Source organism: Anguilla anguilla, chromosome 6, assembly GCF_013347855.1.
Source record: "Anguilla anguilla isolate fAngAng1 chromosome 6, fAngAng1.pri, whole genome shotgun sequence".
NCBI classification, from domain to species: domain Eukaryota; kingdom Metazoa; phylum Chordata; class Actinopteri; order Anguilliformes; family Anguillidae; genus Anguilla; species Anguilla anguilla.
The window spans coordinates 46699625-46726412 of record NC_049206.1 but is presented as its reverse complement, the minus strand read 5'-3'; the positions used below and the strand labels follow the sequence as shown (position 1 = coordinate 46726412).

Here is a 26788-nt window from a genome sequence, read left to right as displayed (position 1 = left end):
ACGGCTCAGTGTAAAAATCCATAGCACTGTAAACCTAGCCACCGTAGTCTGTCATCCAATAAAGCCATTACTGAGTATCTCAGCAACTCCTGCTTTGTCACCAAGAACATGTTCATGTCCTGTTTGTTCAAAATTGCATCTGTCACTTGCATGCACGCCTGCGCTCACACGTGCACGCTCTCTCTCACACAGCCCTTCTCATATCCCTTCCTCATATCCTTGCAAGTCTTGCTCAACTGCAGGAAAGGAAGTTTTTATTAAATCATGGCTGCTATTGCATTATATCTTAAGTGCTGGGTCTCCTTGCGTTAAAATGCAACCTGCAAATCTGCATCCAGGATGCAGCCTATTGAATCACCCCCTAAATAACAGTTTTCTATTGAGTTTGATAGGGTGGTTTAATTCTAGGTCAGTGCAAATTAGGCACATCTGAAGATCTATTAAAAATGCCAAGCATTCACAGAAAAAAGAGCTGGTCCAGTTGGAAGGCTAACAGCTTTTTTCCCTTGTGTGTCTTGCATTCAGTATGCCTTCGATTTGTATTCATGGCATGCGATGCTGTGTCCAGTGGGAATAGGATCATCATTCACTGCATGAGTGGCCATGGAGATGGGGTCAAGGGTTAGGGATGGGATCTTCAGAGAAGCACTGGGCCGTTGCGAGTCGCTGAAATGAAGCATTATCGGGCGTCGCCATCCTTTAAGGGACTTACAGTGAAAGACTGCTGTTGCCAGATTAGTAGGGGCTGAAAACCTTAGATTTTTGTTGTAACCTTCGATTTGTGGACCCATTGCTTTCTTTTAAAAATGTAACCTTTTTAAAATGGCTTTTAATATCTGCTTATTTTGTCTGCGCGTATTATATTTTATCTTCATATTTTTGTGAAGTGTCTTTGAGTTCCATGAAAAGCGCTATATAAATAAAATTAATTATTATTATTTCCTGCTCCGGGGCTATCTGGCTTTCTGATGCCAGTTTATCTTTGGCATGCAGAGGGTGCCTGTGACTGGTTTGCCACCCGTGACTGGTTTGCTCAATGTTTCTGGCAGTGATCAAGCCTGGGAAGCTGAAGCTGCTTGGTGGCTGATCTCCATTTGAAATTGGTTCTTTGATTTCAGATGAACAAGGGATGAATGAAGAGAGATACGTAAAAAAATTTAGATCAAATTTTCTCAGTTTAAAGATGGTATTTATATTGTTGTCAGTTTACTTAATTGTTAATGTTTGATGGACCATTATAAACTGCACTGCACCTGTGTCCTTTCTGCGAGTCCAGGATTTAGTGTGATATATACACATCCTTTGTCAATATGCTGTAGGTTGTTATCTCTCTCAGCTTATTTATTTACTGATTATACTTAGCTTTACAGTGTTGCACATGCTAATGTAAAATCTGTTTTAATCATTAAAGAATTATGGTGGTGTTTACCAGTAATAAGTATCCAAGAATGATGGTTGTGTTTACCGTTAATAAATCATTGAAGTAAGTACTTTGGTAAGCAAGTGATATTTAGCCATTACTCTGTATTAAATGTGTAATGGTTGTTTTCTATGCCATTGACTTGGCTTGTGATGGACATGCAAGTTCTAGAGGTGCCTAACAGCGTCTAACATAGCTAGTGTTTAAAGAGAAGGCCATGTAATCAGGAAGTGTTTAGTCATCTGAGAGTAGCCATTCCACACAAAATACCAACCATTTCATTCCCTGATTGCATTAAAGTGTTAATGTGATGATTGAACCCTTGTTGTTAATGACCGTGTTGCCACAGGCAGCTGTTGTTAAACATCCATACATTCATTAACGTTCCTCATGCAGAGGACATCTCTTTTGAGGGAATGTGGAACATGGACTTTTTGAGAACAGCACTTGAGAAATTGAATAATAATAATATAAATGTATTAATTAGCCTGCCATTCAGTAGCTACGTGTTCATTGACCGACGGCCAGGCTGTGTGGTAGCCTAGCTCTGCGGCCACATGGCTTAAACCACGCGGGGCTTGGCACGGTCAATATTTGGACGGGAGACCTGAGAAAACCAGGCTGCTGTTGGAAATGGTGTCGGCGGGCCATTAATTAGTACCCCTTCCCTGGGGAAGGGGTGCAGCCCAGCGATTTGCCACTGCACTCAAAGAAATGCTGCTTAGGCTGAGACTGCAAATACAAACCGGCAGCCTAAAACTGAAAGTCTTAGCGTGGCTGATTTAGCTTCACAGAACTCTACAGCAGCGCCGTAGCCATCTTTGTTGTCATTGCCTTGTCCCTGTGGGGTGTTACTGTTGCTTACTCTACAATGCCGCTCCTGGAGCAGCGCTGCTGTTCCATGTTCAAATGCTAGCAATCCACTGTGCGCAGCGCGTTTGAAATTTGATTTATTACCGGCGACACTGGTCACATTTTTGTCAAGGCGGCATGGAAACATGATCACGGCGGCCATATTTGAATTCTCTACGCAGGCAAAAACCCCTGAGTACTCGTTAAATGTCCAACGGCACCTATTGAAAGAGCTGGGATGTTAACCCCGATGTCCTGGTCAGATTCCCAAACTATCTCTCTCCATCTGGCCACCTAATTATCTCACCTGCAGTTTATTGGCTACACAGTCCATTGCATTTTCTATGGCCGTATTGTTTCCCCAGGTTGCCCCTGTTAATGACGGATTCATTCTCAGATGACCTTCCTGGTTAAAGGAAAGGGCAATGTATAAATGCTAATGAGTGTGATGGATTGAGATATTTGGGGGTTTGGGTGTGCCATGAAGATAATCTGCTCGTCAGCATTGACGCAGGTTGATTCAAAACAAAAGCTGATGTAAGTGATCATTCTATCCAGGCTGATGTGCAAGCTGTGCTATTCTCGGAGGTGATTGGTTCACCTTGCGTCCACACTTGTGGCACAACTAAAATTTATATGGCTTTATCTCTCTGATGATGTTCCAATGTACTTTTCAGGGAAGAAGTCCTTATAATAAAGTCTGAACAGCTATCCTGAGCTGCATGACCAATGTGATAATACATCTAAATGGGGCCATTCATAGATTAGCTGACTGAAATGGAGGTGCGTTGCGTGGCTAGGTTTTCTTTTCCTCTCCCAGCATTCAGATTAATTGTTGCTACTAAGTAGGTTGCTGTGCTGTTTTTTGCACGGTGGGGGCTTTTCCGCTTTTAGAAACCCGGGAGCAAGTGCCACGAGCTTGCCAGAAAGAAAGGAACAGCTACTGTTCTTGTTTCAGTCGCTTTAGCCTTTCACAAGCCCTCTCCTGGCTGTTCTCCCCCCACTTCTGGCCTATTAGAGTGGGATTAAGAGCTATCAAATTTCTTTAAGAGAACGGTGAACAGTCTGCCAGCACAGAAAGTAGAAATGTGGATGTTTATTCTTTTACAATTCTCTTTATTTTCAAACTCTGTGAACTATTCACCATTGATCTGTCTTGGTTTCAGGGTGCATTATATTCAATTATTATTATATTTATTTTTATGTATGCAATTTCAGGTCACCTAGTTCTACAATCCATGACCAGCCAAATGGTTCCAGTTTTGACTACATAAAAGCCCTAATAAAGCTTATTTGGCTGCACCCTGTATCTATAAAATACACTGGCAAGCTGTGCCAGAATCTGTGGATTACAAGAGCTCTTGCTTGCCTTGCTGCTGAAGTGTAATTATAAGATATTTCAGAGGTGTGCACTAAAATGCTGATCTGAACAATGCACATGAAAAGTAAATTTCAAGTATGAATCCGGGGAAATGCATTTAAATGAAATTGATGGGGCCCTTGAACGACCCATAATGAAAATGCATTAGAGGAACTATATAAGAAATGCTGACTATTCAGACGGCTTAATATTTGGTAAAATGTTTACAGCTTTGTTCGCGGTGTTTGTTTGGCTCAAGATTTATATATTCATTTTGGCACAGTCACTGTAGAAATTGCGTGGACTGATGTCGGCAGGAGTAGATAACAGAAAGATGGCCTGTAACTGTTGTGGTAGCAATGCTGTGAACTGTGATTGAACAGCATTCAATCCCTATTCCCAGCCCTATAAAAACCATGCATCTGATTCAGAATTTCTATATCGCCACAAACCCTGGCACCTTATATGAACCTCTCTTCAGAACGAGGTCTTGGGATGCTACGGCACATTGCATGTAAAATATTATGTTTGTATCTCACTGTCTCTCTCCCTAATGCACACACACATAACCCATAATGGTTCCTATCATCCATTCAAGACATTTGTTCCTCATACATTCTGTTAGCACTGAAGTGTGTTTCAGGTACTCAGTGTCTGTGATTCAAAGGCGGCCCCTACAGCCCTCTGTCTCTGTCTGTGTCTGTGTTTGTGTGCACAGTAGAGAGGGCCGTAATGAAAACTGGTCTGCTACTCTTCTGTACCTCAACCCTTAGTTTGCTGTAGGCTGAGGTCTCCTAGCAACAAGCTTCTTCAGGATGCCTTGTGGCACGGAGGCGGATTAGACCCATCAGCTGGCTGCTTTGTAGAGAGAGCGCATTTCCCCGTTCGACATCCTTTTTTTAAATTTCTGACCACTTTGAGACGGAAAATCAAAGGGTTCCATGTATCACAGCTGCGCATAAATAGCGCAGCTGCTAGCAATCAAAGCATTATTTTAATATATGCAGATGGTTTTTTTTTTTTGCGTTTTCCTGCCACGCGCGCCATCAATTTGGGAGGGCGCGGAATAGCATGCCTGTCTTCTGAAGTGCCTGCAGCTTACGGCCGTTCATTCCTTTCCTCTCTAATCTGCCGGTTCAGCTGCATAGTCATTGTGCTGGAGAACTGCACTGGCTCTGCAGCCACCGCGGTCACGCTGGTGGCACTTGATAACAGCAGTTGCTTGTGTGTGAAGAGGAGGGGCAGAACGGCTTCAATCATGTTGATGGATAGATAGATAGATAGATAGATGTTCGGCCACGAGGTGAATCGCTGCTCGCAGTACTAATGCATTTAACTATGCACACCACAGAATATTCTCAATCGTATCTGAAGTGTTTAATGATATTCAATTAAGATATTTTTCACATAAGGCTACGCTTTTATTATAAAAACACTTTTGTATGCAGAGTTATTTTTTCCTTGAAGGTTTTATCACTAGAATAGTCTCGGTCATAAACGGTTCACTTCAGATTTTTTTCTGACCTACATATCTGTATTCTACATGACTGTATTCTCTGTTTTTAGTCGCTGGCTGGCTGGCTGATGTGTGCTTTGCTTTAATCTTTTTCTTTTTTTCAAAGGGTGATGCTTCTCAAGAATATCGTGGGTTATGCGTGGACTGTACATACATTGACTGATTTCCCTTGTGGTCAAATGGGCAACATTGTCAGTGCAGCAAGCTTGCTTTACGCTGTTGGTAGTATTGTTGCTTTATAGGTGCATCTGTAAGAGTAATATAGATATATATTAAGTATATAGAATACATTGTCTCCATCTGAAAATTGGTGTGCATTGCATATCCAATGAATTTATCAGTGATAAGAATGCGAAACTTTAATTTATAAAACGTGTTAGACATATAACACGATTTAGATATTAAGTTTTAGTGTAAATATTTTGTAAATGCCTTTACTCCTTGGAGAAAACAGTTATTGCTACGCTGCATTTTTAAAGAGAAAACTAGTTATCACATTTAATTGTTAGTCAAAGGTAAGGAAAATTGACTGAATCTGGGCAAATGTGTGAGACTGGGCCCCTTTGTTAATAAACCTTTTTTTAGTTTTGGAGGTTTACTGAGGAACTGCTAGTTCTCACAGGAAGCCACAGACGAGCACTGGCTTGGTCTTTATGAAAGCAGACAGCCAGTGGGAATCCTGATTAAAGGTCTAAAACTACCCATTTACAGCTTACTTGGGCAATGGACAAATGTGACAGGAATAATGAGGGCAACGTTTGCTGCAAATGTTCAGGTCCAAAAAGAAAAAATCCATTATGCATGATTATAATCCTTTTCCATGGCAGTTAGAATGTTTCAAGCCTTTTCTTTAGGATGCCAGCTCAGTTTTAGAGCGAAAATTTTATTCTTTGTGAAGTGCCAGAACAAATCCCATTCTGGCTGAATGACATATAATTGGAGCACTAATTATTGTTATTATTATTATTATTTTAGCCAACCCATCCCTTTCTATTTCTCCCCATAAAACATGTTCAATTTTACAGACTGACCTTTTCATCATGCTTTCTTTATATGCTTAAACTCCTCTCTTAGTATAAAGACTTGTTGTTGTTGCAGTAGCACGGTTCTGTGATTTAGGCAGTTAAACTGAACAAGTTGACTGCAATCCTGCCTGTTCAAGTCTACTTAATGCTGAAGACCATTGCATTAGGATAAACAGAGGTTTGATGTACTTTGTATATCATTTTAATTGTATTGGAATATGTCCAGAACAGAGTAGGTTTTATGATTGCATTATTTATGTTCACCTTCTTATTAATTATTGCAGCCGGCAAGTATATTTTTCTTCGTTTCAAATAATAAGGGGGATTTTCCACCATCAGCACATTCTTTGTGTGAACTTATTAAAATGATCAGCGTTCAGGAGGACCTTATCCTGTAAGGCCTACCTCATAGCTGACCCCAGTATTAGGAACATCAAGGTTGTTCTGTCTGCATTATGTAGCATAAGCTCACTGTTGGTCCTCAAGGCTTTGATATAGCTTCCTCCTTCCATCACCTTCACAATCGCCTGCAGCTATTAATATCAGTGCAATTGATTTGTGAATGACATTCATTTCACTTAAACATATTTAAGTGAAATGAATGTTTTTTAAAAGTCTAATCTATTTTCATGAATAATGTTTTCCAGGTTTAGCATACACTTATGTTTCTTTTGAGTGGCTTTGTGCGGACCGTTTTAAGGCCTTGTGAACATTTATCAGGCATTTTTAGTTCAGTAGCCTATGTCTTTAGAAGATGCCCTGATTCTTTGCCCGAGGGTATACAAGCCAGTTTATCCTTGCCACTTGTGACGCTTTCCAAGATGTAGCGCGTTTGTTTCTGGCCTTAATTTGACCTTCCCAAGAACATCCAAACCTCCCTCGAGGTATGGCTTTCAAAAGATGAAAGTTCACTTCACGTGATACCGGGTGGCCAGGCAGTCTAGACGGTAACTAGAAACGTCAGCGGGCATGAATTAAAGAACAGACAGTGTGCGTTCGGGACGTAAGTGTGTGCTGCGCACGTGCGTGTGTCGGAGCCCGAGGTGTCAGACATGGCCTGATCGATAGCCCGTCGAACAGTACCGTGAAAGGTTCTCATCTGAAAAGCCGAGTAGCAAACGGTGAAAGCGAAAGCGACCTCACCGGAATGCGCGCAAGTGCGCGTAATTAAAATTCAAAATACACCGTTGACATAGTCTGCAGATGTACATCTTGGTTGTGGGCGCGTGTTTTCAGGGGAAGTTGCGCTCTGTGACTAGACAGTAAAAATCTGTTTGCGTCAGCTGTTTATGCAGTTAAAAACTAGTGGTTCGTTCTGCGCAACGCTGGTCTCTAGCCCATAAAAGTAATAGGCAGATTGTGCAGCTACAGTAACATGCGCAGACACATGCCCAGTGTAACATCAACCCTTGCAGAGTCCATGGAGTCCTTGTTTGATTTGTATTCTGTTAGACTTGAATTAACACTACATTTTACTGTTCTCTTGTTTGTTCAGTGCTCTGTTGCTTTGCATATCTGTTGTAAGCAATTATGTATCTCTCTTTCTCGCTCCCTCTTTCTCATTCTTGCCCTTCCACACTTGTATATATTGTTTCCTTGGTAAGGAATGCTGCTTAACAGCTGTATAGCTAATGCACGTATTTCTGTGCTGCTTTATTTGCTTGTGTAAGAATGATTTATTGGCCACGACATCATCTCAGCTTGCTTGCAGCGTTAATGTGCCCGAATGTGATGTGTGACTGTCTTTTGTTCTTTGTGGGTGGAGTGCTCCCTTGAATGAAAATGCTCTATCAGCTACGATAACTGTAGCCCCCAATCAGCTCTCAGTTAAATTTTTACTGGCTATGTATTTGCAGTGGGAATTCAAAGTTTTTCTTTGGGTGTTGGCTGTGCATATTACGGGAACTTCTGCAAGTTTCATCACAGCTTACGATTTGACATTCTGACTTCATACAGATGCTCGTTACTCATCTCTTTAGATCGTCTGTGTCACTGGCTTTTATTTGTTTAGACTCTTCTTTCAAGTGATTCACATTGCAAAAAAAAAAAAAAAAAATGCAGCAGTTGACGAAATTACTTTGACGTAAAAAAACATATCTGTCATTGCAATATCAAAAGTAAGAGCTGATGATGTACAGTCTGAATATAACTTTCATATATCCCATTCAGGCCACAAAAAAAACATCTACATTTGTGATGGTGTTTCTTATAACATAACAGACAGTCAGGGAGGATTGTGTACCCTGGTATAAATAATGCAAGGGAAATGTAAGAACAGAATAAACGGAATGTAAAAACCCGCGCGCGCTAGCCGTTTATGGCTCCGTAATGTGAGGAGCGATGCTATCTGGCGGCAGAGTGTGAGCAGATTCCAGAGTAAACTCATCCTTAATTTATGAGCTCTTCTTCCCCCCGTCGCAAAACGAGGTGGCGGGCACAGTTCGTTACACCGAGCCGAGCGGGACGGGCTCAGCGGAGGAAGGGGCTCCATTTTGGAAGGGGACCAGAGAACATTGCGCCCCATGTTCTCAGCCTCCCTCGCTGTCACAGCCTCTGGAAACCTCCAGAACAAATGAAGAACCGTAGCCTAATGTGAGGAATAATGACGCAGTATCCACATAGGTGCCAGAAACTGCTGTTTTTAATATTTTTCTCTCCACATCCTCTCCTTACTACTTTGAATTTTTGAACTTTGAACTTTGACCTCTCCTAGTTACAATAAAGTATCAAGAGATATAATATATCCTTCGTTACTGTTAAGAGTAAGGGTTATGGAACTGCGCAAAGAAAGTTGCCATTGCTTATTTTTCATTGGTTTAAATGTTAAATTATGTATTTGTTTTAAGCTCTCTCATCTCTCACCCGACCTTATAACGTAAATATTTGTACATTTGCCATGATGTTGTGAACATATTTGCACTGACAGCAACCAGGCACAAACGTGGCAATCAGTAGCGTGTAAGGGGAGCTAGCAGTTTTACAGGGCATATGACATTGTGACAGAATGACTGAATAAAGCTGGTTACCGTGGAGATCTGACATTAGAAAACTGTGCCACTGTTCACATGGTAATGTTGCTGTCTGTGGGATTTTTCCTTGAGCATTATAATGTTAAAGTGCTCACAGCAATCTTTATCAGCCTAATTTGGATAATTTAGCTACCTGGCTTTAAAAAGCATTAAAAGCAAATTTGGAATCGGATTTGAAATCAGAAGTGAACTTTTTGTCCTTAGGTTTTGTCGTGGAACTTCCTGTAAACTAGGCTGAAATGTTAATGTTTATGTTCAACGAAATTGCAGTCTATCGTGTGTGAATACTGTACTGATTTGACAATAGGCACACTTAAGTGCAGTTTAAAAAAAAAAACTCAGAATCCTAATTTTCTGATTTCTCATTTCACCAACCCCATTTTACTTCTGGTATTTGTAGTTTAAGGGTTGTTCAGTGTTCGGGCACTGTGAGTGTTGAGTGATTTGGGTTGAGCAGATCTGCTGTAGGCAGAACTTTGGGAACATGCCGACCCTCACACCAACACCCGTTGAGCAAGATGTGCCAAGAACAAAACCAGCTGACACCCTGCCCTCTTGCAGGAACCCGTGTCTGAGAGTGAAAATGGCAGGGTGATGTTGGTAGCCATTTTTCTTTGTCCAAAATGGCAAAATGGAGTAGCATTTTTGATGAAAACAATTTAGTGTGGCTCTTGTGTCTCCTCTGTCCTCTGATCTCTAAAGCCAGTGTTTGATCCTGTGCTGCATTTTTTTTGATGTTGTTCACATTTCTTTGTTTAATTGCCTGCACTCCTGGATAATTTCCAATTCTGTTGATATGCTACAGTTTTGTCTATCAGTGTTTGGAGCACATCGGATTGGGGGGCTCGGTCCAAGTTTTTTGCACGACAATGTCACCTTTCAATTCTCACTTATGCATGATGTTCTGCGTGAGCAACCCTTCTTCCAACGGAATGGGTTTCCATTATTTTCTAGCGCCAATTTCTCTCTGCTGGTGAGCAATGATGGCAGTTCAATAAATGAATTCCCGAACCCCCCTTTTTCCACTGGGGGGGCGGGGGGGGGGGGGGGGGGGGGGGGGGGGGCGGTTAGGCCTTGCTGGCTTTCTCTTCCATTTTATTATACCCAGGGTCAGAAACTAGCTCCCCATGTCAGTGTCTATTAAACGGGACCAATTTACCAGGCGTACTGTCGTGTAGAAATCAAAAGTTGCTGAAAGTTCCTGAAACATGCATGGAATTTCGTGCGTTTACAGCAGTCACAAGCATTAGCTTCAGAATGCGAGACTTCAACTCCCACAAATCCCTGTTTTTCCATGGGCTACTTTGATAAAGAAAAGTCAATATAACACTCCTGAGTGACGTACATCGTTTTATTAGAGATGTAGCTCTAACTTTGGTAGCCTTGCCTTTGTTAAAGAAAAAGACTAAATATTGTAATTACTATTGTTTGTTCATTCAGTCACATTGTGAAATATATTTTAAAAATTCACAGGGCCAGGAAAGCACTTTCCCCATTCCAAATTTTCACATGGGTGATATGGATGTTTGACTTTTTTCATTAAATAAATGATATAATAATTTAAAAAGTGTGTTTTGTGCTTGCTCAGGTTAACTTTGTGTAATATTACATTTTGTCTAAAGATCTGAAACCATTCAATATGACAAATATGCAATAATAGAGGAAATCAGGAACAGGAGGATACTTTTTCACAGCACTGTAAAGAAATGTTTCACAAAGCATGATCATGCGGTTCTGCGATTTTCATTTTCGTATAGTTTCGGGGGTAAAAAATAGTGTCTGGTAAATTCTTTCATCCACCAGAGACAGTGGCTGGTTCAGCAAAAAGTCAGTTTCAGACCCTGCATACCCAGCCCCCAAGGAAAAGAGGAGTCTAATGACTCTGCAGGCATTGTTTACCTGGTTACGGAGGGGTTACCATGCCGATCGAATGGCGCATTAATGATGCACATTCAAATCTGAATTCACCGGCTTTGCCCTGTGGTACGGCTTTAAAAAAACATTTGTGTGAACTCAAAATACCTGCGGTTCCCCCTCTGCTCCCCTCTTCTCGTGTAATTATTTCTCTTGTGAAGCTGGTGAAGAGCGGACCGTACAGTTGACAGAATAATTTATGGACCCTCAGCACGTGCAGTGCGAACGCCGGCTCTTGTTTTGGGTTTCCGCGCCTGAGATTACAGTGGAAAGCAATACAATGCTGTTTGCCCCAGTCTGTTTTTTCAAGGTTGCGGTGTAATCGCCGTCATTATCGTGTTGTTCGAGGCAGTTCTAAAGTGGCAGATGGGCGGCCGCGTAAAACACCTCGGGCGTCGGGTGGCTTCAGTACATAACATGTTCTGCACACAGTGCTCTCATTATATGCCCTGTTTGTGTTTGTGTTAGTCTAACGGCCTGGAAGCTCTGGAAAGTTCTCCCCACCCCACCCCCCCCCAGTCTCCTGCAGTCAGCAGCAGCTGCAGCCCTCTGCCCGTTGTGACGTAACGGGGCGCTGGAATGCTGCGAGAGCATTTGACCAGAGTGACAGTTGCGCAGTGCAAAAATCGCCTCGCCTAGGCGTTCTCTTCAGAATTCGAAGAACACCTTAGAGTATTAGCTCTTTTCCGGCTGAGGGAGGTTTTGGGTTATGCGGGTGTTGTGGACTCTGCTTGGCTCTCCGTTACCTGTGGTGCTCAAACAGTGGAGGGTGACAAGGCACTGATGACACCCTACCCACTGCCCCAGTGGCACCTAATCCTAAGTAGAGCTCCTTCGCCACCTCCATCCTCATCAATAAAAGAAGTGAAACATGAAGAAAATGCACTACTGGTCAGAAAGTTTTAGTACACGTGCAATTTTCAAGCAATCAGAGATAAAGAAGTGAACATTTTATTTTACAGCAAAAACAATATCTAAGTCTTAGATACATCAGAATAGAACCCATTTGCAGTAATAACTACTGAGCATATTCATGGATTTTTTTCTACAAGGGCAGTCATATGGTTCTGAAAGTTCATACCAGCATGGTTCACACAGATGTGCTGCACTTGTGGGTTGCTTCTCCTTGGCTTTCCTGTCCAGGCTGTATCCAGTTTTTATACAGCCTTTATGGTCATACTTACCAAGGGGACCAGTAGTTCTGAAACTGACTGTACCCCCCTTACCTGGGAAAATAAAGATTATCTTGAATTGGAAATATGAAGACAAAGACTTGGTACGGTCATGAATGTAGCATTGCTGACCTCAGTGAAGTATAACATTGAAAATCAATGTCTATTGTTTTGGGAGTGCATGACCAATTAAAGAAATTAATTGGGCTCCCTCTGCCAACCTGGGATTTTGGCTCGGTTGCTTCCTGAAATCACAAACTCCTCTTTTATCTCAAATTGATTCTCTCTCTCAGGAACTGGCTTGCGTTCCCTCTGCCAAAGGGCTCGGGTCCACTTTAGGCTTTTTTTGTTTTTGGTTTTAAAGGTGCTGGGAAAATACTGGGCCCCAACATGCTAATGCCTTTGCTGAATTGTATAATTACAACACTTGTTTATTACATGATTCACACATTACAAATCAATTCAGAACCAGAACCACTATCAAATCTGGGAATAAAATATTCATAAAATCAGGCTTGGCAAACATCTACTGCAAAATGCTGACTGTAACTGATCACTTACTATTGAAGATCACTTTAGTGACATGGTTTTTCCATGTAGGTCTGTATCATGTTACAAGCCACTTAATGAATCATGTCAGCGAAGCAATCGAAATCTTGTAAGGTGGTGATCCGTTTAATCCGTTTTGGTTCAAAAAAAAAGTGAACCACCTGACAGGCAAGCCCTATTTCATTTGGACATGTAGTATAGTGGTGTGGGAAGTGGGCTTGTAATGCAAGGCATTGTGGGTTCAGTTCCTAGCCAGGCTGCTCCCATTGTACCCTTGGGCGAAGTACTTAACCTGAATTGCTTCAATAAATATCACAGAGTCCCTCTGGATAAGAGTGTCTCCATGATATTTGTTGAAGCAATTCAGGTTGCATACAAAAATGTATGTTTAACATGCAGTGTCCTGGTTTCCACTCAGATGCCCTATTTGGACTGGGAAAAGGTTTTTTTTTTCTCACTTTGGCTTTCCCTGGTAGCATAGCATGTGAAGTGGAACCTTTCTCCTCAGTGTCAAACACTGAATTAATTGCATTTGGAGCATGGTGAACATGGGGTTTGTGAAATTATGAATGGTGTGTGTGGGTGTTTGGGTTATGTGTGAAATCGTGGATGGAGCCTGATGGTATTGGGGTCTGTGTGAAATGCTCTGTTGGGTGTCAGAAAAGGATTATAGGATCAGTGTGTAGAGCCATGGGTGAAAGGGAGATCAGAACCTTGTGTGGAACAGCACAAGCTCTGAGGCTGGAATATATTAAAGTTGCAGATACACATTTTACAGAACTGACAACATGTACAAAATGTATTACTGGCACAAAAATTTCCAGTATTCACAAAGCAGTTTTCTCAAAGTATCTCCAGAGTAGAGTGAACTAGGGTCAGCTTTGCCTGTAGGCTCATAGTGGATAGGTTAAGATACGGACAGGGGAAACCTGATCCCAGATCAGTGCTCCTGCTCTGACTCACTTTAATAATATAGGCCCTTCGCTTCCCGGTTTTCACCAGGCTTTTCTTACTGTCATCAGAACTCATCCTCTCTGCAAAGATCTCCTCTGTGCGCTGCCTCTGTTTAATAGGGTGCAATTACCACATGTGCAGCGCCACTGAAGCTCAGTGATGCATGAGCCTGATTGGACGGTTAAGTTTGAGTCTCAGGGTACATGCTAAACCAGGAATACACAGGGAATCTTTTAACTTAGTTTTGCATCATCAAAAGAAACAGGAATCCTGTTTTGCATGAGTGCTATTTTTGGGAGAGCTTAACCCCTTCACTGCCACCAGCCCGTATTCTGGCTGGATTGGGTTTATTTGTATTCATTGTTTTTTTTTTTATGGTGAAATTTTTTATCACCATATATCATTTAGTATGCCATGTCGCACAACATACCATTTGAAGATGTTAAACTCCCAGTTCTATCTCTATAAACTGTTTGACCAATGTTATAATGTCAGTGGTTCCTTAAGTTGTTACATGTGGACACAAAACCTTGCTTGCGGGTCCTCACCTTCCATGTGTTTTGGAAATCCACAGATGACACGAATCAAGGTAAAGACAGGGTCCTTATCATGCCAAGGATCCAGCGAACAAAACTCACTAAAAGTTTTTAGTCCCAAAAACGTGCTAACTTGGAGAAACAAAGACAACATGCTACAATGCTTCTTGGAAAACAAACTCCCAACGTTCACCTTTCAGAAGAGATCAGTATTATGCCTGTAGTGGAAAGGGTTCAGTAGTCATTTTATTTTGGGTATGTCATTTTCAGGCTTGTGTTAAAAAGAGGGCAGAAGAAAGTAATAATAAATATGCTTTTTATTATCCCAATGATAAAAAATAATAAAAGTAACGATAATGTATTGTATTTATGTAGCGCTTTTATAGATAGTCAAAACACTGGCAAGAAAGCAAATGGCATTGTGCTCTTCAGAAGGCTGGTCCAAAGAAAGCCGCAGTCTGCTCGGCTCAAGCTTTAACGCCGCCCTGCTTCCTCCTCCTCTTGATTAGCAGGTCGTCTGGCCTGTGCGTTCATTCAAGGTGACTTTCGCTGGGGCGGAACATCTGTCAAGACGCGGGCAGCTGAGCAGACACTGTGGCACGTGCGGCCGTCTCGTGTAGGAATTGCATTAGGGGCTGCATCGGCTCCATTATGAATGCGCCGGGGCGGTTGTGCGAGCAGGCGCCTGATTGGCTGTCGTCCCCCTTCTGAACCTCGTTTAAGAACCACAGGGAAGGGATGCACCACGGCTACTAAATGCTTCGAGCCAGACCAGGCTTTCAGTTGGTCTCTGTCTCACTGTCTTTCTCTTCCTTTCCGTGCCCTCCCCCTTTCTCTCTTTTTTTTCTCTCTTGTCTTGTCTGTCTCTTTCTCTTGCTCTCTTGTTTGTAGCCATTAATCCTGCCTATCATTGTTACCTTTTAGTATCTTTAGGGCTTACCCACAGAGACAAATTAACTGCATCCAAATCTCATGTGTTATCACTGTCCGCTTTTTATCTGTCCAGAATGCCGAGTGGAAGGGTGGCGCTTCTGGAAACAGGCAGGTTTGATATTGGGAGAGGAACGGAATGAGGAAGTCACCATTAGCTGTCAAACCGTTAATGGATGATTGCATATACTACAGTCCGTCAAAAAGTCCAGCTCCTTTCATCTTGTGGCATGCGCAAAGTGTACGTAAATGTGTGGACGCAATTATGGTTTGCCCTTTGCTCTCTCCGTCTTCTGTCAGTGTAGGAGTTCCATAGAAAGTGCTTGAGCTCTGTCCATTTTTGAGGGATGCAGAATCTGTGTGTGGCTACCCCTTTGACCTCAATCCAACGCAATAATATATTTCTGAGTAAGTTGGGTTAACAGCCATTAGGGTTGTAAGTACATAACAATAGAAAGTGAATGCTCCACCATTCCAGCATTTGACCCATTAGCAGTAGGCTCTCTCTGTGTGGATGTGTTCTCAGACTAGCAATCAATAATTCTGTATCAGTGTCACCCAGTGAGTGACAGGTTTCAAAATGTGGTTTCAGGAGGGGCTGGAGAGACTCTCCAGAGAGTGTGTTCATCTTTTTGTCTTCTGATGCGTTGTGTGATGTTTGCTTCTTTGCTGCATGCTTGTGAGGACTATTCCACCCCAGATATAAAGGGCAGTGGGTACCAATCCAGTATTTTGAATCGATTTGAATAGCCACATTAAGTAGTGGTGACGAAATATGATCCTCCATCTGAACTGGCTGGTTGGCGTGCTAGGCTTTCAGAGCTAACCTGCTGCTTTTAAAATGGCTAATTTTAGGCTTTAGCCAGTCTGGATGTTACTCCATCTTGTGCCGAGGAAAAAAAAAAAAAAGGATGCAGTTCAAGGTCAGCTGGAGTACAGTGTGTGTCATTGCGGGTGATGTAACCAAAAGGGTGATGTAACAAAAGGCACCTTTGGAATGCTGAACACGTTGCTGCTTTGGAATGCAGCCTTGCAAGTGACTTTAGCTGTTGTCAGTATCTGTTAATAGCCTATGGATCTCATTCGGAAATTAAAAGTCACATTTTAGGGACTCTGTCCCAATCCAAACTGAATGCATTTTTCGTATGAAGCCGTTCCTCCTGGCCTTGTGCCCTAGGTGTGGGACGACACGCCCCTGCTCTTATAATGTTTGGGCTCCTGGGAGGAACCTTGTTAAGGTGGTTGTTGGCAGGTGGGAAGATGTTTTGGGATGCGCGCGGGGTGCCGCGTGCGTGGCAGGCAGATTTTGTCTGGGCTCTGGCTCGCTGATCCACAGTGCTGGATGTTGACTTATCTCTCCGAACAGAACACCGGCTGACGCGTTTTAACAGCGCTGAGAGACGGCTGCACGCCGAGCTCCGACCGGTCAGCCCTCCGTCGCTAATCGCAGGTTTCATCACACAAAAAAAGGGAAACCGGCTGGGTTTCGGATGCGCTCGGTTGTCTGAGAGCACGGTCCGCTCACCCTGCAAGGTGTCATTGAAAACTGACACCCTCCGCTCACGCTTGAATGAATTATACGCAGAAGAATGATAGGTTCTCGTGTCCTGCACTATGTCAGGGCTGAGGAACAGGGAAATGGAGGCTAAAACCTCCTTTATCTATGCTGTGAGAGAGATTCTGAAGCCTGTACTGTGTTGTACAGGAAGTTGTGAGCAGTGAGTGTTGTCAACTTCCTAGAAAGGAACGCTTAGCATTGCTGGAGGGTGCGGTGTGCCCTAACTGAATTTCTCTGCTATATTTCTCCTCTGTAATTGGATTGTCCTGGTCGACTCTCCCTTATGGTCCTCTTGCCTTGAATTTTCCCCTCAAACGGCCTGCGCTAGGGCTACACCACTGGCAAGGCCTGCGCTAGGGCTACACCACTGGCAAGGCCTGCGCTAGGGCTACACCACTGGCAAGGCCTGCGCTAGGGCTACACCACTGGCAAGGCCTGCGCTAGGGCTACACCACTGGCAACGGGGGATGCCAACGGCCATTGTCGGTCTCCCAGAATGCTTTGTTTCTATAAGCACTGAAGAGGGGGCGGAAGGTAGACGACGGCGGACCTGAGATTTCATCTCAGAATGTGCTTCAGCACAGCGCATTCGGCGATCGCGTGAGCATGTGATCTGAGAGGATAACGATCGGCGCGATCAAAGACGGGCGTCCCGTCACCTCGGTGCCATTGTCATTCAGCCCGCAGAGTCCGGGAGCTTCAGGACGGACCTGTCACTCCGCGCTGCCTGTGACAATAGCCCCCAGCGAAGATTTAAAGCTGTATATTACACGTCAATGGTGGCAGCTTATTCATTGTGTGCGAGGTGCTCTGTGATTTATCTAGAGGGCACTGCTGCCCCTCCTGATTTGGCTTAGTCTAGTGAGTCTATATTGAAGTTGTTTAGGAGTTTATGAATGTTAAAGAGCACCTGCTGGTACTTTGCAATGCTAGGGATAGAATATTCAATGTTTAACATCAGGGTGGGACTTAAGCCTCTTTCTTTCTTTCTCTCTCTCTCTCTTTCTCTCTCTCTCTCTCTTTCTCTCTCTCTCTCATTCTAATGTTTTCTATGTAGATTTATAAAAAGTGCTTTCGCTTTTCTTCAGTTTATATTCAATCTTATACTTATTCTAATTTACAACCTTCCCTATCCCGTATCACATCATATCCTGTTTCTGGAGCACGTGCTTCTGTTGCTCACCGTTTCATTTTGTCCCACAGTCCACCAGTTGGGCTCGTACAGTCATTGCGTCTGAGGGGAACACTTAATGTGCAGCTTGTACAGGCGGACTGCAGGTGCCTGACTGACCACAGGGGGTCGCTGATGCACAGACAGTCATCTAAATGAATCCCAGCCTCCCTCCCTGGCCAATGCTACAGCACTTTACGGTTTGCTGATGGCCATTGTCAGCACTGGCTCAGTTTGGATTTCATACCATAGCATGGGGTCCAGTCACACACTAGGAAAGGACGAGGACGGTGGATTTTTGTTAACCTGAGAAAGGGCATACTTTGGAACTGTGGGAAATGTAAAGGACAGCTGTTTTAAAAAATGTTTTTATGGCTAGTTTGTTGATGGTCACTACCTCCAAGAACTGGTTAATATTATGTCAGTACTGCAGTATACTACTACTGAGAAGCAGTAATTACAATACTCAGTCTGTGTTTCTAATGTGACCTTCCAACCACGCTTAGCAGTGCTCAAAGACTTGGCGTACATTTTGACTGTGCACTGAAGTGTCCCTCTGTCTTTGTGTGTCCGTCTGTCTGTCTCTGTCTGTTTGTCTGTCTGTCTGTCTGTCCGTCTGCCCCCCCAGGTGAACTTCGTGGTCTGCCAGCTGTTCGCTCTGCTCACGGCGTTCTGGTTCCGCCTGTACCTCCACCCCAGTAAAACCAGCCCCTTCGTCCGGCACATGGTGGCCACGCTGCTGGGGTTCCACTTTGCGCTGTTCTGTTTCGGCTGGTGAGTGCCCGCGGCGTCTCGGGTTCCCCCTCCCTGGCCCCCCCCCCGCCCCCCCCCCCCCCCCCCCCCCCCCCCCCCCCCCCCCGCGGCCCCGCCCCCGTTCCGAGGGGCAAGCGGGTCGATCCGGCGGGGTAACCGATATCCTGTCGGCGAGCCGTGGTGTTGTCCTTAAACACGCTGCTGTGATTGTCAGATCGGTTCGCCTCAGTGTAATTGAGACACTTTTGTGTGCGTTTGCAACCCTGCATATGAATGGGTGAGAGAGAGAGCGCGCAGGACCGAGGCTTGGTCTGTAACTTTATTCGATGCTGCGAGGTGTGTTGTTTACTGTTGACCCTCTTTATTATAGAGAAAGGGATATCATTACAGGTCCTCCCCCCCAGCTGAATTCACTGAATCTAAATCCCCCCCGGGCCATAATTTATGTGCCTTATCAATATGAAAAATTATGTGAATTCTGTACTACCAGATTCTGAAAAGACTATGATGAAATTATGTTGAAATGCAGTACAGTGAGAGACCTTTTAGCTGGACAGTAATTCTCATTTTGGACCTGATCAGAAGGGACACAGTCCTGCGTTTTCTCTTCCAGAGCTATCTCTTTTCATTGTTTTGATGCAATCATATAGCAGAAGGCCAACATGGGTTATATTCCATTTTTTAATTTCTATTTTTTATTGTGAGAGCCATTTGCATATGTGTCTGCTGAGATCCGTATCATGTTCCATCAGCATCTGTTATAATATGTATCATGTGTCAAATGTATCATCTGTAGCTGTTTATTTAGTGACATCAGAGAAGTGACTGAATACTACAGTACATTTTTGATTCATTGAATTGCTGGAAATGTTTCTGGATTTATGTGTGTGCTGACAGGTTATTGCAATATTTATGTTCAGAAGTCTCAGAGCTCAGTCCTTTATTTTGGGCTTTATCAATATGCTGCAACTCAATATTAAATTACTTCAACAAAAAATATTTGCATATTAACTGCTGTTGTTTCAATAAGCCGAACAAAAGAAGAATTATACTGCTTTAAAAATAAACTGCTCATGTACTTATTTCATTCTATTGAAATGGATGAGACCCGAGATTTGCATAAACATGTTTATGTGCGTCCTGCTCTACTGAACCATACTTGCACACCTGTTTGAGCTGCATGTGAGCACCCTTTAATTACTGGCATGCTCTGTGCTGTTTGTCTACAGTGCTCAGTCGGCCCAGGACCTAGTCGTGTATCATACACATGCTAAACGGTGCTTTTTTTTCCGTTAAGTGGCTGTGGGACAAGGGAACTGGCCAACTGCGAGCCTTCATGCGAAGAGTAAAACTTTTGTGTGCCGTAAAATTTGAAGACCTGGAGTCAACAGTAGTATTAAACAATTGATTTTTGTCATGCCACGGGCTTAAGTTAGTCGGTTTCTCAGGTTACTCGTATGTACATGCCCTCTGGCCACTCGGCAGCTGGTAACCTGCAGGTGCACGCTATCAACGACAGATACACCTCCCCTCCAGTGAGCACTCACTCAGTGTGCTGTGGCTTATGGAAGAAAATGGCCTCTGGGTCGTGGGCAACTGCGGTGGAGGAGTGCACACTTCTGAACTGCAGTGCTGCATGCTCACATGTTTCAGAAAATGACTGGAATTTTCTGAACCATAGGTGAATGTAATCACGCCTGTCCATGGAGGTATAAATAGCCTGCTGAACAGAATTTCCACAAGCCCCTCTAGACAGACGCACACAGATACAAGACACGCCCACACAGAAATGATGCACTATCACTCATGTGGACACACTGAGGCGTATATACACAGACACACACACACAGACAGACACATACACATGAACATACACGATGCACACTCTCTCTCTTATGGGTGAGATGTAAACTGAAGCACATGCACAAACACAGATGCACACACAGCTCCTTTCCTTTTGAATCCTCTCTTCCCTATCAAAAACTTCTGTGGAATACATTGCCATTTCCAGAACTTGAATGGGTTTTTGATCATCCAGGACCTTTCTGATCTTGTTTTGTCTGCTGGCTCAGTCAGTGTGTGATCAGGAGAAACTTCCGTTCCTCAGAGAGTTTCTTTGATCCCTCGCTCCTCTGGTGTTTAATAACCAGCTTTAAGTATTTCGGAGTGCACGCTCTGTACTGTAGTGCAGACGCTCAGCTCAGCTCTCTCATTGGTTACTTGCATTTCCTGGACAGGATGCGGTGCTGTAAAGTACGAGTTGTCCAGTAATCTGAATGAGATCTGACAGGTCTTAGCCTTGGGGGGGGGGGGGGGGTTGGAATAGGGAATCGTACTCTACCCAGAGCCCCGGCACACCACCCCCCCTGCTCACTTCCTGCTATTTCTGTTTGTACTGGAAACATGAGGTGGCATTTTTGCTCCTGATGCACGCTGGGTAATCTGACTTGACTCAAAGGTCACGGTCTGTGGGCTGTTTGTGGAGAGCGGCGCCTGACCGCCTCCCCTCCGCGACTCCGGTCACCGGTACGGGAGGCCTGGCACTGCGGCGATACGAGCCCTACTCTGCGGTGAAGGAATGCACATTGCATTCGGGCCGAGTGGGTTTTGTCACAAGTCCAGATGACTGGCCCATTTTCTGTGGTGTACGCTACATGTCGACTTCTCTCTCAGGGTTACAGGACCTGATGTTTTTCAGGAAATTAGTAGGATCAGTTATCTTAGTCACTGTTATTATCTTTACTCGTTATGACAGAAGAAGGCAATTACCTATTACCTTCTGAGTAATATTTAGTATTATAATTCTAGAGATATTAACAGTTAAGATATAACTGTTAGTTGACTCTTACCTTATGGTATCCCCTGTGAGAGAACCCCCTTGATATTTGCTGAGGGATTACACTCCCAGTCTTATTTTGTGTGAGGTGACCCCACTGTGATGTTCCTTGAAACAGATGGCCCGCTGTGATGGGTACTATAAATGAGGTGTTCGTTGTGACTCACCAGCCAGTGTTGTTGTCTTTGAGCGGTGAACCCCCCCCATCTGTTTGTGATACTGACCCGTGTCTCTGTGCCTTTGTTGCAGGTATGCCTTACACTTCCTGGTTCAGAGTGGGATCACCTACAGCATCATGATTCTGGCGGGAGTGGAGCACATGCACAAGTGAGTCCAGCTTCAGGGGTTTCCTTCACTCGGCTGTGGCAAGGATACTGTTGGTGGGGCTTTTACAGATGGGGGTGGAGTTTAGGAGTAGTTGGTCAACATGTATCTGCTGACTGCTCAAAGAAAAGGCGTTGGTGACATATTCATGTCTGGCTGGAAAAATGGGGGTTGATTTATGGAAGAGTGCCTTTATGGCTGCCACATTGTCACAAATGAGGCGTATTTATCAGTAATAATTACGTTTATGGCACTACCCACAGGCATCCCATTTAAACGCCCCTCACCGCAAATCTCCCAATCACCAATGCGTTTTGTATAAGGAGATGAAAGAAGATTTGCATAAAACAGCCGGTTTTAAGAGGAGACAGCGTGCATGTAAATGAACAGGGCAAAGCACAACTGGCACTAGCATCACCCAGACCTCCACAGCCTTCCGTCCATCGAGTGCATATCGTACATTAAGAGTTTTAATCTGCATGTATGGCTTTTCAGGGAGCCAACACATTTTCAGCATCCTTTCACATGTCCTCAGAATTAAGAAAAAAGTTATTTTTTTGCTCTGTTTTGTAATGAAAGGGTTAACAGCGAGCGGCAACAATTAAGTAAACTCTACCAGCGGCACATAGGGAAACCTCTGAGGGGCGTGGCAGGGTTTGGCAGCATTTCCGTTGCCATGGCCTACAGCCAATGCTAATGCGGACGTGGAAGGGATTGCCGCTGTCCCGAAGAGCCCCCGCAGCTCTGGCAACCCTGCTGAGGGTCACAAACTGCAGAGCAGTGCTGAAGAGAGGAATCGAACTCCGCGTGGGGGTAGGGTTTGGGAGAGAAGGAGCAGTTCTCTTTAACTTCTCTTAGTGCCCCTTATGTAATAGAAAACATGCCTTTGGCTGTTGGCTCATTTGGTTAAGGCGCCACGCTGTGGTGCATGGACGATCCCCACGGCCTCGGGTCGAATCCGGACCGGGCCAAATCCGGACTGTCGACTGTGCCGTCTGTGGCTGGTATCACCACAGAACGATGTGCATTTGCCGATTACGCCACCCAGGGTATGGTAGGGTTCAGTCTGTTAGGGGTTCGCGATCCTGCACCTTCTGGAAACCTCCACTGGTTGATTGGGCGCCATTGGACTGCTTGCCAAAGCTGCGTATGAAATGTTTTCCTCTGACTCGCGTCTGTGTGAGCTTGGCTGGGGGCTGTGGTGTGAAAAGAAGCAGGCTGGTGACACCTCATGTTTCGGGGGGAGAACCGCGATATCTTCACTCTCCCGAATTAGCAGAGGCGATTGCACATGAACGCAGCGACATAGTTAATCGGACATTCCAAATTAGGGTGGGAATTGTACATATTCAGCACCACATTGCACCCATTGTTTTTTCTTCATTTTTCTTTTTAATTCTGTGGTTGTAAGTTTTTTGTTTTTAGGAAGTGGAGATAAAACAAATTCCCGTATTAACGAATGATAAAGTACAATCTAATCTTACCTTATGTTACATTGGGCGGCACATTTTGGGGGAAAAAAAAATATATATAAGGATATTTTTACTTTTCTGTTCCATCTAAGTGCACATTGTGACTTGCGTGCATTCTGCCTTTAATTAAAGGAAAAAATCCCTTCCATTCATATTATGGTCTGTCTGTCAGCGTTGCTCGGTACGCTTCCTCCCAGCTGCCGTGATGGCGGCCATTTGAGCGCGACGGAGCTTGCGCCTCCCCGGGTCTCTGAATTTCCGAACTCACAAGACCGTTTCGGTGACACTCCCGGCTGTAATTGCCTTCTTTGATCTATCTGCTGTGGCGTTTCCACTTCCACGGCAGTCATTTACATAAAAGCCCTTCCCGGGGTTTTGCATCAGTGGGTAGTAATTTCCAAGATTGCGTACACATGACTTCAAAATGTCTGCCGCAGAGCCTCCACGCAGTCCAGAGAAAACGCCCGTTTCTCTCGCCCCGGTATGCGGCCGCAAAAAGATCACACGCGCACTTGAGGAGAAGCCGCCCCCCCCCCGCGGGGCGAACGTGGGCCTCCGCTGAGCTGTGACCTCTTGCTGCGGGGGCCTGCCGGTTCTGGATTGGGCCTGCCCTGGTTCCTACATTACTGTCCGTCCTACTGCAAAATGGCCCGCAATTACACTAGTGATGTCAGAGGTATGCACTCCATGCTGGCAGACTGAACGAGCTTGATGAAAACACTCGCTGTGTGATGCTACAGCCTGTTATACAGTAAAGCCCTCAGAAATGCATGCAGTTAATTCAAGAAATAATTTGGCCCAATTTAATAGACTGATTAAAACACACCCACACACACACACTTTAAATTCTGAGAAATGCCAGCACATTACAACCTCATACTTTACAATAGATCAAAAATGCCAAAAATATTTGGTACATTTATGAAATTATGAAGAGTTATGAAAGGTTTTATCCCTGCTACATTGCTTCTTAAAGGTGAATGTTTGTGTAGTCACGGTTAGTAATATTGTCTAATTTCGTTGGTAAAGTCTAAACGATTTTTGAAACATTTTGAATTTATGACCATTAAACTGTAAATGATTAACATCTTGGGTCGTAGTTGGGTAAGCTTGAAGGCACTGTCACAGCACACACGTGACGAACGGAGCACGGTATCCAGTGACCCAACGCGGTAGTGAGTCCCGTCACTGGGAGATCGCCGCGCTGCTCCAGGCAGCGAGAGAGGCGGTGTCCTTTTGAGCGGCCGAAGATCACAGGCACGCTTCGAGTGCCCGCTTCGGTGTGGCGAGGGGACCCGATAGCCCTGCGTCAGGCTCTCGGGGGAGCGGCCATCGCGCCCAGAAGCGGCCGATCGAGGAAGCGATCGCCGTGGCTTTCTTTCGGTGTCTCGCGTCCTCTTCGTATTTCACCGCTGCCCTTTACTGCCCTTTCCCTCCCTTCTCCCCTTGCAGCCCCCCCCCCCCCCCCCCCCCCCCGCCTCCACTCTCTGTTTATTTGCCTAACTTTGTCCGGCCTGCTAAACATAGGACTTTAATGGAAGCTCCTGTCCACCGTTGCGTGTGGCTAATGGACCCCAGAGGCTAATGCTACGGACATTTAAAGGCCCCAGGCGAAGATAAACTGTGAATCTCCACAGAAATGAAACCGAGCACAACGGATTCATGTAACATTTATACATCGGTCTACGCAAATACTTGGGTTCATCTTCAACAGTGCAGTCAGGTTCTTGCGTCGTATTGGTTTACATGGTGGATTACACAGCAAATTTGTAATGTGCAGGATGTTGTGATAAGGAGCGTTTCTGTGGTGCGCATATAAGATTGTGTGCTGTTTTGAGCAAACATTCAATACGATCCTGCCCACAACTACTCCGCTCTCACACGGCAAAGCGACCATCGAACGTGTGTTTTCAGTTAATTCCTTTTCATATTTATGCAATTGGACCATTAGTACAACTTGCCTCCGGTCTTCTCCTGTTGTAATAAAATAATAGAAGCCGCGAAAGAGGTGGGGAAAATAAAAATGAATCCCGAATCCACTCTTCACTTTTCAAGGGCTCGGTCTGACGCTAAGGGCAGCTTGTCGCCATCGTTATTTGTCATGGTTTCCTTTCCCGCGGCCTCCTGAATACTAAGCGGAGCGATTTCGCCGCGAGCTCGTTTCGCAAATGAAATGATGAGGTGCGCTCGGCCCAGGAGAGCCACTCCAGCGACGTGGCGGCGACGGACAGAAACTCGACCCTTAGCAACGACGGCGCGGAGAGGATCAATCAGTTCCGCGGCCAGCCTGGTGGCCGTTCGTCTCCCTTCTCTTGATTACTGTGGTAGTCTAATGTTCCAATTATGACTAAATTGCCCTTTGTCCCTTTTGCCTGTACTTGAGCAAAATTGATGTTTGTGCTCTTCCGCAGTGCTCTGCGTTCCTTGTATTAAGACATTTTTTATGTCCTCAATCATTTTTCCGCTCGAGCGGGTGTAACCGCCAACTCCGAAAGGAATGGACCGAACTTCAATTTTTTCCCCCCCACCGTTTTTAGCAAAATTTGTAAGGGGCTAACTTAACAGGGACGGTACTTAGACAAATTAATTTCTGTTCAATCCAAAGGCTCCGGAGCCTGAAATAGCCGTGTCTTTTTTGAAAATCATCTTCATTATCAAAATAATTTACAGCTACACTCCTGCGCTTTGGCAAACCGTGCGACGGCCGGGTAATTGAAAAGGACGGGAGGAAAGCCTGCCGCAAAATGTGCTGTAAATGAAGATCACCTGTCAGTGGAGATTCACAGCCACGGGGGGAAGCTGGCACCTTGAAAACTCCTTCAGCCGCTTTGTCTCCCGTTTCCCGACTGCTGCGTACCCAGCGTGCCTTGCGGCGCGGTTCGCGCGTGCGTCATCGCCGGCGGGGATCGGGGATCACGGCGGGAGAGGCGAAATCCTGCTCTGCGAGGCTCGCGTCGTCCCGCTTTCGTCTGCTGGGGGAGATTCTCGCCTGTGTTATTGCGGCTTGTGTGCTCACACCGGGGTGGGCTCTGGCTAATGGTGGCCAGTGCTTGGTAGAGGTGGCCGTTTCTGAGGGGGGAGGTTTTGGGCGTTCTGGGACTGCCCGGGACGCTACGCTGTAAATGAAGAGCGAGGACGCGCCTGTCCCGCCAGTCAACAGCCTTCAGATTAATGAAACGCCTGCGTAAAACTGACTGCGTCTCCAGCTGTAGCTGCTGTGTGTGTGTGTGTGTGTGTGTGTGTGTGCATGTACACACACACACACACACAAACACTCTCTCACTCACACAGCTCCTTTCCTTTGAATCCTTGCCTGTCAAAAATGTGTAATAAAAACATTGCTATTTCCAGAACTTGAATGGTTTAATTAGGCAGTTATGCTGAAGTTAATTTGGAAGCATTTGGTGAAACAAAACT

General features: G+C 44.7%; 1 protein-coding gene across 1 annotated transcript in view; it reads left to right on the top strand.

Moving 5' to 3' along the window:
* mboat2b (membrane bound O-acyltransferase domain containing 2b) overlaps positions 1–26788 on the top strand; it is a 58705-nt gene that overhangs the window by 12906 nt on the left and 19011 nt on the right. Inside the window, exons 2-3 of the mRNA XM_035423469.1 lie at positions 18615–18760; positions 21825–21902. Of these exons, the coding sequence (XP_035279360.1) occupies positions 18615–18760; positions 21825–21902 (224 nt within the window). The remainder of the gene's footprint in view (positions 1–18614; positions 18761–21824; positions 21903–26788) is intronic.